Source organism: Bufo gargarizans, unplaced genomic scaffold, assembly GCF_014858855.1.
Source record: "Bufo gargarizans isolate SCDJY-AF-19 unplaced genomic scaffold, ASM1485885v1 fragScaff_scaffold_573_pilon, whole genome shotgun sequence".
NCBI lineage: Eukaryota > Metazoa > Chordata > Amphibia > Anura > Bufonidae > Bufo > Bufo gargarizans.
The window spans coordinates 45,401-57,949 of NW_025334138.1; the positions used below are offsets into that span (position 1 = coordinate 45,401).

At 50.4% G+C, this 12,549-nt stretch overlaps 1 protein-coding gene across 1 annotated transcript in view; it reads left to right on the forward strand.

Annotated features, from left to right (window-relative positions):
* RAD54L2 (RAD54 like 2) overlaps window positions 1-4,688 on the forward strand; it is an 11,817-nt gene extending 7,129 nt beyond the window's left edge. Inside the window, exons 2-9 of the mRNA XM_044273288.1 lie at window positions 132-231; window positions 314-519; window positions 957-1,132; window positions 1,213-1,409; window positions 1,497-1,693; window positions 1,777-1,866; window positions 2,231-2,323; window positions 2,409-4,688. Coding sequence (XP_044129223.1) covers window positions 132-231; window positions 314-519; window positions 957-1,132; window positions 1,213-1,409; window positions 1,497-1,693; window positions 1,777-1,866; window positions 2,231-2,323; window positions 2,409-3,223 — 1,874 coding nt within the window. The 3' untranslated portion in view covers window positions 3,224-4,688. The remainder of the gene's footprint in view (window positions 1-131; window positions 232-313; window positions 520-956; window positions 1,133-1,212; window positions 1,410-1,496; window positions 1,694-1,776; window positions 1,867-2,230; window positions 2,324-2,408) is intronic.
* The last annotated feature ends 7,861 nt before the right edge of the window (window positions 4,689-12,549 follow it).

The window sequence follows — 12,549 nt, forward strand, 5'->3', positions numbered from 1 at the left end:
CTTCCCCTTACATGTTGGTGTTCTCACTCTGAACGCCGTTTCCTATTGGTTCTGGGACCTCCGGAACGTCTCGTCTGTGTTCCCCGCTCCCTTCATTGCTCTTTACTCATTGCCTCGTTTGTTCTTCTAAGGGTTGGATGGAAGCACTTCAGCCTCGGAAAGGGAACGCCTAATCAACCAGTTTAATGACCCTGCAAATGAGAATGTCTGGCTGTTCCTGCTGTCCACGCGGTGAGTGAGGCGCTCTGACCGCTCAGACCTTATAGAATATGTAGTTTATTTAGTAGCTGACAACCGTATATATTTTTTCCAGTGCTGGCTGCCTGGGTGTCAATCTGATAGGTGCTAATCGGGTGGTTGTCTTCGATGCCTCCTGGAACCCGTGTCATGATGCCCAGGCCGTGTGCCGCGTCTACAGATACGGTCAGAGGAAACCTTGTCACATTTACCGTCTAGTGTCGGACTTCACCTTAGAGCGGAAGATCTACGACCGCCAGATCACCAAGCAGGGAATGTCGGGTGAGTGTGCCCCTGTGTGGTCGGCGGCGGCCTGTGCCCCTGTGTGGTCGGCGGCGGCGGCCTGTGCCCCTGTGTGGTCGGCGGCGGCGGCCTGTGCCCCTGTGTGGTCGGCGGCGGCCTGTGCCCCTGTGTGGTCGGCGGCGGCGGCCTGTGCCCCTGTGTGGTCGGCGGCGGCGGCCTGTGCCCCTGTGTGGTCGGCGGCGGCGGCCTGTGCCCCTGTGTGGTCGGCGGCGGCGGCCTGTGCCCCTGTGTGGTCGGCGGCGGCGGCCTGTGCCCCTGTGTGGTCGGCGGCGGCCTGTGCCCCTGTGTGGTCGGCGGCGGCGGCCTGTGCCCCTGTGTGGTCGGCGGCGGCGGCCTGTGCCCCTGTGTGGTCGGCGGCGGCGGCCTGTGCCCCTGTGTGGTCGGATGGTGGGTCAGCTGCCGCATTCTCTTCTCAGATCGCGTGGTCGATGATCTCAACCCGGATGTCAATTTCACCCGGCGAGAGGTGGAGAATCTGCTGCATTTTGTGGAGGAGGAGCCGGATCTGTCCCGCAAGGACCTGGAGCCCTCCACATTCAATGAGATTGTGCTGCAGAAAGCCTGTACTACATACCCGCACCTCATCACCAAGGTAAGGCGTCCCCCGTCACCTCGCCCGGCAGCGATGTCTGTGCAGGGCACCCTCATCATCCTCTGTCTTCCACCCGGCAGGATCCTTTCCAGCACGAATCTCTTCTCCTGGATCGTAAGGAGCAGAAGCTGACGCTGGCTGAGAAGAAAGCAGCGAAGCGCGGTTACGAGGAGGAGAAGAGGGCATCTGTGCCCTACACCCGACCGTCCTATACCCAGTACTACCCAGCACCAGACCACAACCTGGCAAACATCCCAGCGTTCAGCCAGAGAGGCTGGTGAGGGAACGGGCTGACCGGGGGAGGTGGGCAAACTCTGAGGTCTGTAAGTTCATCACAAAAAGCTCTCCATTTTTCCTACACCAGGCGGCCATTGCTGAAGACGGATGAGAGGCCGGTGGCCAGTGTCCGACCTCTGCAGTCCACGCCCATCCCCATGATGCCCCGCCACATCCCTGTCGGCCATGCTGGTTCTGCCTCCGGCTCTGTTCCTCCCTTCAACTTCCCAGTTAACTACCTGCAGAGGGCAGGGGTCCTTGTTCAGAAGGTGGTCACCACCACAGGTAAGTACTGCGGCCATGTTTAGTGATGGCGGCGACCTCGTATGATGGACTCCTCCTAGAGATTGCTCTTCTCTTTCATGTAGATATCGTCATACCCGGAATGACCACATCCACGGACGTGCAGGCGCGAATTAGTGCGGGCGAGAGCATTCACGTTATCCGGGGCACAAAAGGTGAGGAGACACTGCTATGTCTCAGCTGCTTCCCAGTGTGCTGGTTTTAATTCCCTGCCTATTTTCAGAATCTCTGCTTGCTGTCAGTACATTGCAGCATCCAGGGCTGGATTTGTTTTGCCACAGTTGTATTTGAATGATAGAAGCCACACTGATCCATTGTAACACCCCCCCAGCAATGTGAGCAGGGCTAGGTGAGGACAGGTTTTCAGGAAGTAAGCAATAAATGTTCCCACTCACTGACAACAAGCAGAGATCTAGACATTGCATAGTCTGAGAATGTTGCAGAACGATTGACCTGCGTGTGCAGAGGGCAGGACGCCGGCCCTTTAATAATGCCTCCTGGTTTTCCTTGTCGTTGCAGGAACGTACATCCGTACCAGTGACGGGCGGATATTCGCCATCAGGTCAAGCAGCAAACAGAAGAGCTCCGACGCGCGGCGTTCTGCGCAATTAGGTAATGTGCGGTCATCCTATTATGTCCTGGCAGTGGGGTCAACCCTCCCGACACTGAGGATTTCCTTGTCTTGTTCCACGCACAGGTGCCCAGGGGCAGAGCCTGGCCCAAGGTCCGCCTGGACCATACATGAGTAACGGGCGGCACGCGTCTAGTCCCTCCTCGCAGGACCGCCAGGAGCCCTCGCGACTGCTCTCTCCAGACAGCCCGGAGATTCTCAGCGAGCTGCAGCAGTACGCAGAGGCAGCGGGCTCACGCAGCTCCCACAGCACCCCTCAACTTCCGAACCCCAACATTCAGCTTCAAGGTCTGATTCAGGCACCCAAAACGCAACCCAGAAAGCGGAAGGAGCACCCTGACCAGTCCAGCCAGTGGTCGTCCAGTAAGAGGCACCCCTTCAACCAGCTGCCGTACTCAGGTTTGGGCGGCTTTGGCATCACCCCCTCCTCACTGAACCACAGCCTATCGAGGGCAGCGAACTCTGTGTATATGGGGGCCGGCGGTGCTGCCTCCCGCTTCCAGCTGCCCTCCTTGCTGTCGGACCCACAGTTAGGCCTCCCGATGGTTCCTGACCCTCTGCTGACCCCCACCTCGGGCACCTCCTCAGCCCCCTCCAGTGTACCCCCATACCTTCTGCCCCCGTCTTTCTCTCTGCCCTTCACGCAGCCATTGCCGGCTCAGACACGAATGTTTGCCCCGTTCCCATCTTCAATGCTGAGCCGCGGACTCTCCACCAACAACGCGGCGTCGACCTTCCCCGGCTACCTCTCCCCCCAGCCCGGCTACCAACCTCCGGCCGCCGGCACTGCTTCCCACGCCCTCCCGCGAGGCGAGGGCGAGCTGGAGTCCAGCGAGGAGGATGGGAAGGACGATGACGTGGTGGAGGTAACAGGGAAGTGAGGACATGCTGGCAGGAGGTGTTGGCAGAGGACTGTGCCTCCCCCGCTCTAGTTGTGGGGGTAAGTGCTCGAGCGCCCCGAGGATACTGGGGTAACAAGCACAGTTTAAACATTCTCGTCATTCCACAGGGAGGGGACAGGACAGCGGGGCCCCCTCCCCAGAACTTCTGACCATAAGACGAGGGTCGGACTTCCACAGAGACTTTCCATCCAGAGTCCATGTCACACGTCAGCCGCTGGGGTCTGCATTGAGGGGTGCGCTGATGTGTCTGGGGGGTCATCCGCCGTTTCCTGTGTGTTGTCAGACTTGTCCTACGTTCATAGGAGCCGTCGCTTCGAGAGAAGTTTTGTTGAGAAGTCACATACAAATTAGTTGCAGATCAGACTCATCCGGCAGGTGGTGAACGGCCGGGAAGGGGTTAATGCCGGCGGTTTACCGTATGTTATCTAATGTTCCGTCAGTCACGGGGGCGCAGTGTTATGGGATGGGGGAGGGGCAATCAGAACAGGACTGTTAGGACTGATGGCGGCCGCTCAGTGACTCGCGCTACTCTCCACGGTCAGATGTCCAAGGGGTTAATCCACGGGACAAGTGACTGGTGTGGGGGTCTGACAACTGGGACCCCCACTGATCATGAAAACGGGGGTCCTGTGTCTTGTATTTCAGTGGCGCGGTGGAGGACGCGCGCTGCTATTCCCTTTTAACCCTTAAGCGCTGCACCGCTGATCTCCGGCAGAAACCTGGGGGATGAGGGGGCCACAGAGGTATCCACCCAGACACACTGAAGAGGAGGACCCCGGGGGTCTTCGCAGCCGACGCTCCTCCGGATTTCACTGACCCCTCCGGTTTACACAATTAATTGCAGATTTAACCCTTTACCACCCCTCCACCCCCTCAGTTTCTTTAAGGGATAAAATGCTAACGATCAAATGTCCGCGGTTAAATAGTTCAATGTGGTGAGGAGGCGGCCTGGTCTGTACCGCCGCGCGCACCGTCAGTTAACCCCGTCACTGCTGCCGAGGCGGCGGTAGACGGCATAGATGCTCAGGATTATCCACAGCGAGGTATGAACGGTCTCGAGGCCCCGAGCTCCTCTCCGGCGTAACATCTCGCACAGATTTGCCAAATTCATTGATTGCGCCCATTACGTCTGCGCAGGAATATTCCCCCGGGGGGTGGTGAGGCACGAGGCACCAGTACCTCGCCGATGTCACCTGGGCCTCGTGTGATGCAAGGTTTCTGCCCCCAGGAATAGTGTAGAGCGCAGGGCGGACATTATATCGCCACTCACCTGTTTATAGATATCTATTTATTTCTACGGTCTCGTGCCCATGTCCTTTATATATATGGAAAGACGTACACGAGCAGTTACTCCGGCGGTCACCGCCGCGAGGGTCTCGACTACCTGACTTTATGGTTTTCTTTTTTTGTAAAATAAATGTTTAAATCTTAAAAAAAAAAAAAATGTATTTGTGGTGGAAACAATGTAATCAAATGTTCAGTATTTGTGCGTCTAATTGGAAACAGTCGGGCTACTGTCACACTAGCGCTGTTTAAATCCGGCGTTCAAAACCGACACCGGAACTGCTCGCCGGATCCGGAGAAACGTGTGAAAACGGATTACATTTGAATCCTGATCAGGATTTTGATCACAATGAAAAAATGCATTGGAAAAAACGGATCCGCTATTTATGGACTTATTTTTCAAATTTTTGGGGTTTAACATGCAAAAGCCGGATCCGATTTGACTGAACACACGGCGCCGGCGTTAATGCAAGTCAGTGGGGAAAAGACCGGATCCGGCGTTAATGCAAGTCAATGGGAAAAAGACCGGATCCGGCGTTCAGTCAAAGTGTTCAGGATTTTTGGCCGGAGGTAAAAATACAACATGGTACGGTTTTCTGAAAAGCCTGATCCGTCAAAAAGACTGAACTGAAGACGTCCTGATGCCTCCTGAGCGGATCGCTCTCCATTCAGAATACATGGGGATAAAACTGATCATTTCTTTACCGGATTTGAGCCCCTAGGACGGAACTCAGCGCCGGAAAAGAAAACCGCTAGAGTGAGAGTAGCCTTAGCAAGCTTCTCCTCAACCACCATCACCTGAGCTGTGAGATCCAATAAGAGTGAGGAGGCTGGACAGAAAACATACCCAGAGCAAGACACCGAACAAGCAGGAGATGCTGGGAGACTGCAGCTCTGGAGCATATAATACAGGAGGTAACTCAGGATCAGTAATGTATGTACACAGTGACTGCACCAGCAAAATAGTGAGTGCAGCTCTGGAGTATAATACAGGATGTAACTCAGGATCAGTACAGGATAAGTAATGTATGTACACAGTGACTGCACCAGCAGAATAGTGAGTGCAGCTCTGGAGAATAATACAGGATGTAACTCAGGATCAGTACAGGATAAGTAATGTATGTACACAGTGACTGCACCAGCAAAATAGTGAGTGCAGCTCTGGAGTATAATACAGGATGTAACTCAGGATCAGTACAGGATAAGTAATGTATGTACACAGTGACTGCACCAGCAGAATAGTGAGTGCAGCTCTGGAGTATAATACAGGATGTAACTCAGGATCAGTACAGGATAAGTAATGTATGTACACAGTGACTGCACCAGCAGAATAGTGAGTGCAGCTCTGGAGTATAATACAGGATGTAACTCAGGATCAGTACAGGATAAGTAATGTATGTACACAGTGACTGCACCAGCAGAATAGTGAGTGCAGCTCTGGAGTATAATACAGGATGTAACTCGGGATCAGTACAGGATAAGTAATGTATGTACACAGTGACTGCACCAGCAAAATAGTGAGTGCAGCTCTGGAGTATAATACAGGATGTAACTCAGGATCAGTACAGGATAAGTAATGTATGTACACAGTGACTGCACCAGCAGAATAGTGAGTGCAGCTCTGGAGTATAATACAGGATGTAACTCGGGATCAGTACAGGATAAGTAATGTATGTACACAGTGACTGCACCAGCAAAATAGTGAGTGCAGCTCTGGAGTATAATACAGGATGTAACTCAGGATCAGTACAGGATAAGTAATGTATGTACACAGTGACTGCACCAGCAGAATAGTGAGTGCAGCTCTGGAGTATAATACAGGAGGTAACTCAGGATCAGTAATGTATGTACACAGTGACTGCACCAGCAGAATAGTGAGTGCAGCTCTGGAGTATAATACAGGATGTAACTCAGGATCAGTACAGGATAAGTAATGTATGTACACAGTGACTGCACCAGCAGAATAGTGAGTGCAGCTCTGGAGTATAATACAGGATGTAACTCAGGGTCAGTACAGTATAAGTAATGTATGTACACAGTGACTGCACCAGCAGAATAGTGAGTGCAGCTCTGGAGTATAATACAGGATGTAACTCAGGGTCAGTACAGGATAAGTAATGTATGTACACAGTTAGGAGAGGAGACGTGGCACTCTCGGGTGCTAGAGTTGTGGGTTCCTAGCCCTCAATAATATCAGTATATAAACTCCAGCATTCCAGTAGATATTGATAGTGATATCCAGATCTTTTTTTATTTTTGTTGATCTTCTCTGAAGGATTACGTCAAGGAGCCGGGTCCCTGAAACTGTAGGTAAGACTTGCCAAGTTGCCAATGAAGAATGAAAGATGAAGAAAGAAAGTGTATAGAGCTGGTAGATGTGTGTCCTCGCCATGAAGAACGCTATGGAGCCAAGGGGGTGTCCACTATTTATGAGGTCCTTGGCAGGATGTGCGTCCAGCGTGGAAAATAATAAAGATACTGGTGCATGTAACATTGAAGCATGTATATTTGCCATATGGGTATAATAGAGGTTTGGTAAGGGACTGGAATCTCCAGGAGACCTTAGAGAAATGTGAGGTTGTGGTATCGCTCTGGGAGTGGAGACTGAAAGATGGCGGTGCGTCCCACTGTGGAACGCATCGAGATCGGATACATGTTCTGCCTACGTGGAATCCTTACCAGTGGAATGGAGGAAGAGAAATGTATGTGAAGATACAAATTAGATGTATAGAAAGATGTATGTGGGTCTGTCGGGGTGTAGAATATATGTTGACTAGTAGGTGTGTGATTGGCATACATCTGTGGACAAGAGGACAAAGGTGGGTAGAAAATTGGCGTGGGAAGGTGGGATATGGATGAAGAGGAAAACTAGAGAAAGTATAGAGAATAAAATGAAAACAAAAAAAAAATATAAGATAAGGGAATACGGACTGTATAGATCGAAAGAGAACGGGGTCGAACGTGGCGGGGATCCGGTCCAGGGTTCTAGAGCGTCTGTGACATAAATTACCGATACCTGAACACAACTACAAATCATGACGGCAATTAGATGGACGTTACTTCATGTTCCCTCTTCAGGCCTCTTGGTTCTAAGCTTTGGGAATCCAGAAAGCCGCTCTCCTTTGTAACAGCTGTTGGCGGTTACCCGCTCTTCGGGGCACAGCTACCCCTTCAATTATTTGGAATTTCAACTGGGATATGTTGTGTTTTGGCTTTAAAAAATAAGGGACTTGGAGTAAAAGATTCTGGCAACGGACTGTGGATGTGCTGGCAGATCCGGTCTCTGACATTCTGGGTAGATCAGTCCGCATGGGCATTTGAGAAGGTAAACTACAAAATTGGAGTCACGTGTGGAAACCCTTAATTTGGAATGTTTGCCCTGTATGGGGATGATGCGTTTTGTCTCCTTTTGGAACATTGGGCACAGTGCAGGCAGGGAAAGGTCCTCTGTCTTGTCGGGCCTCGTAGATGGTTTTTTGTCGTTCTACTTGGGCCTATATCCGCCCTCACTAGGAGATCGCGTACGTTTTTTGGTCGCCTGGTGCATGATTGAAACGGTGATTTGCATTCTTCGATATTAGGATAAGATTTGGTGAGAATGTTCCGGTGTCTCTTAATGTTGGCTACATTATAGGAGTAAGGGTGGAACGTGTGGACAAATGGTGGTCTTTTCTTGGATCCCTGTCTTGTCTAGTGGGGGGCGCGAGGCCTTCATTGATTACTTCAAGTGGATTCCCTCTTGAAATTTGGTCGTCCTTTCTATTTGTCATTTGTGTTCGTTTTCTTCAGCAGTGACTATCCCATTGATACGTTCAAATTGTGATTTGGGGAATGATTTTTTTGTTGAAGGTCCATGGCAACTGCTATAGTGTAACAAATTGTTGCGATCTGTTGGTTTACGATATAAGTCGGTCATTAGGGAACCGTCCACGTGTTGAGTAATTTCAGTGTCCAGAAAGTTCACAGCGTTCGTGTCGTGAATTAAATGGTTTCTACCACTTCAGTTTGACCAAATTAGCTTTCAGAGACGAGCAATCCGCTAGTGTCTGATCTCGGTGACCATGCAATTCTTAGAGCTTAGCCGTTTCATTAAAAAACTAACTTTTATTCCTATGCTAATGAGCCTCTAGGTGCTATGGGGGTGTCTTTTCAGCACCTAGAGGCTCGGTCTACTCACTGTATGCCGCCCAGCTCGTCTTGAATGCCTGCCTCCATCACAGCCATCGGACGAATTCACGCGCCTGCGCCGTTCACTTCTGTCTTCAGCGCAGGCGCAGTGAGTAAATGATACGCTCCTGGTGCCGGATTCCTCACTGCGCCTGCGCCGACTATGTCACAGTAAGGAAGCCGGCAGCAGGAGAGCGGCCTTCACTCACTGCGCCGAAGACAGAAGTGAACGGCGCAGGTGCGTGAATTCGTCCGATGGCTGTGATGGAGGCAGGCATTCGAGACGAGCTGGACGGCATACAGTGTGAGTAGACCGAGCCTCTAGGTGCTGAAAAGATGCCCCCATAGCACCTAGAGGCTCATTAGCAGTTTTTTTATGAAACGGCTAAGCTCTAAGAATCGCATGGTTATGGAGATCAGACACTAGCGGATCGCTCGTCTATGAAAGCTAATTTGGTCAAACTGAAGTGGTAGAAACCCTTTAAAGTTCTGGGTAAAGGGAATTTAGATGTTGGTTAAAGAGCAGAAGAGTCCAGGGGCGGCCGGTCCATCGGCAGAAGGTGGCATCGATATATCTTTTCCAAACGGTTGCATGTTGTTGGAAAAGTCTGTGCGGGTGTATATGTTCCTTTACTACTCTTGCCATAGATGCATTGGCATAAGGGGGCGCTGCCTGAGACCCCATTGCAGTCCCTTGTTTTTGAATGTAAAAAGAGTCTTCAAACATGATGAGATTTTCTTGTAACACCAGTGTCAGTCGGTCTATATAGAAGTCTGTGGGATTGGCGGGTATGTCGGCTTCTAGCAGGAGTCTGGTTGCTCTGATCCTCTGTATCGATGTATATAGACTATCGACGTCCCAAGCGGCAAGCGTAGTGGTGTTGGGTCGGGGTCCTAATTGATGAGGGTGAGAAATGGGGACGTGTCCAGTAGAAATGAAGGAGTGGTTCTGATCGGAGCATTGATAGTGGTGCAAGGATGGAATCTGTAGAGGCTATCCTGGGGCGGCCGGTGGTTTATCCTAGGTACGATGTGAAATACTGGGGCAATGGGATATGTCTTCGTGAGAAATGTTCTCACTTCCTCATTAATGGAACCTTGGGTGGGATGGTGGCTTATTGTGCTTTGGATTTTGCTGGCTATCCTAATAGTAGGGTTAGTAGTCAGTTTGGTGGACACTTCAGTATGGTTCAACGCTCTAAAAATGTCAGCTTTGTAGTCGGAGCGGTTCCGGACCTCTATGCCCCCCCTTTGTCGGCTGGATTGATAATCGGCTCTGGTTATTAAGTGAGAAAAGGGTTTGACGTTCAATATTGGTGAGACTGGGTGAGATTTGGTGAGACTGGGTGAGATTTGGTAAGACTGGGTGAGATTTGGTGAGACTGGGTGAGACTGGGTGAGATTTGGTGAGACTGGGTGAGATTTGGTGAGACTGGGTGAGATTTGGTGAGACTGGGTGAGATTTGGTGAGACTGGGTGAGATTTGGTGAGACTGGGTGAGATTTGGTGAGACTGGGTGAGATTTGGTGAGATTTGGTGAGACTGAGACTGGGTGAGATTTGGTGAGACTGGGTGAGATTTGGTGAGACTGGGTGAGACTGGGTGAGATTTGGTGAGACTGGGTGAGACTGGGTGAGATTTGGTGAGACTGGGTGAGATTTGGTGAGACTGGGTGAGATTTGGTGAGACTGGGTGAGATTTGGTGAGACTTGGTAAGACTGGGTAAGATTTGGTAAGACTGGGTGAGATTTGGTGAGACTGGGTCCTCCCCTCCTTAATTAGTGATGTCATGTCCTTATTGACAAGGTTCACAAAGGTTTCTATACCCGGAGAGGATTTTGGGGGCATAAAGGAGGATTTGAGTCACAGGCCCAGAGATATACCATTAACCTGTGTACTAGGTTAGGCTAGCTTCACACTAGCGGCAGGGGACTCCGGCGGGTGAACAGCCTGTCGGATCTGTGTGCCCCCGGACTGCCGCTCCGTCTCCAATGACTATAATGGGGGGCGGAGTTCCGGTGGCGGCATGGCATACAGTACTTTTAGCCCCGCTTCCTCTCACCGTGCCGCCACCGGAACTCTGCCCCCATTATAGTCATTGGAGACGGAGCGGCAGTCCGGGGGCACACAGATCCGACAGGCTGTTCACCCGCCGGAGTCCCCTACCGCTAGTGTGAAAGTACCCGAAGGGTGTCTATTCTTTATCGCTAAAATGTATGTCAAGTCTTAGGTTCCGGTAAAACCCCCCGGTGTCCATCTGTAACTGAAGGCATTCAATTTATATGTCGGACAAAAGGATAGTCCCTTTTTAAAGTAAAGTTGACTCTTCCGGATTTAAGAGGTGCGATGAAATGTAAATTACTAAAGGGTCTTCCTCCCCTGTGAACGGGTGGTCAGCGGTCCTCTTCCTGTAGCGATGGCCGCCCCTCCTCGTCGGTTTCTTCATCCATGTTGTCTCCTTTCTAAAAAAAAAGCCGGGACCTGTCGGGGTCCTTCTCCTGCGCGAGAGTTGTGAAGAGGATCTTCTGCGGTTGTAGGATGGATGGAATCCTCTGTCCACGCCGCTGTTTTTGTCATCCTCGTCAAATTTTTTTTTTCTTTGTTTCAACTTCTTTCCTGTGGGTGAAGAGGACGGATCGGACGTGTTCTTGTAGCGGAGTAAAGGCTTCCCGTGTCAGGGTGGACGCGAGGAGCTCGGCTGCCAATATGGTTTCTTTCCTGGAGTTGATTGATTTTGGTAGGTTTGATATCGGATCAGTACAGGATAAGTAATGTATGTACACAGTGACTGCACCAGCAGAATAGTGAGTGCAGCTCTGGAGTATAATACAGGATGTAACTCAGGATCAGTACAGGATAAGTAATGTATGTACACAGTGACTGCACCAGCAGAATAGTGAGTGCAGCTCTGGAGTATAATACAGGATGTAACTCAGGATCAGTACAGGATAAGTAATGTATGTACACAGTGACTGCACCAGCAGAATAGTGAGTGCAGCTCTGGAGTATAATACAGGATGTAACTCAGGATCAGTACAGGATAAGTAATGTATGTACACAGTGACTCCACCAGCAGAATAGTGAGTGCAGCTCTGGAGTATAATACAGGATGTAACTCAGGATCAGTACAGGATAAGTAATGTATGTACACAGTGACTGCACCAGCAGAATAGTGAGTGCAGCTCTGGAGTATAATACAGGATGTAACTAAATGATTTTCCTATTTCATGACGTAAAGTCATAGTTTTATTAAAGACACGGAGGCGAGTATTGTTATCTCCTTCTTTACTTCCACCAATAGCAGCAAAGGAAAAATTAACATAATCAAAACAACAAAGGACCCTCCCCTCACAGATCCTATAATAAGCAGTGTCCTCTTCATATCTTCCTCTTTCTTTGAATCCACGACACCAACCGCCAACCATAACCGAACACGAACTGAACTGGAACCGGAACCGACACCGACCCTTCTGGTCCCTCCAACTGAAGAACTCAAGCCAACATGGCTAACATCTCAGGAAACCTGGAATAACACGGAACGCCATCCGCCAAGGAGTTCTCAACCTGAAACAGAACAAATAATATAGCCAGTGTAAGCACATGGGTACAAAATGCGCAAACTCGACCCTATAACGGTCGCACATCAAAAAGGTCGCTGAAACAACCATAATAAAACTGAACGGCAAAACGTCATAAATAACAATAAAAGACAGTCAAACAGTCAATAGCAATAATAATATAACAACCGGGGGGGGCAGGAGAAACCTAGGGCGGGCAATACTCGCCTCCGTGTCTTTAATAAAACTATGACTTTACGTCATGAAATAGGAAAATCATTTAGTTTTACAGCAAGA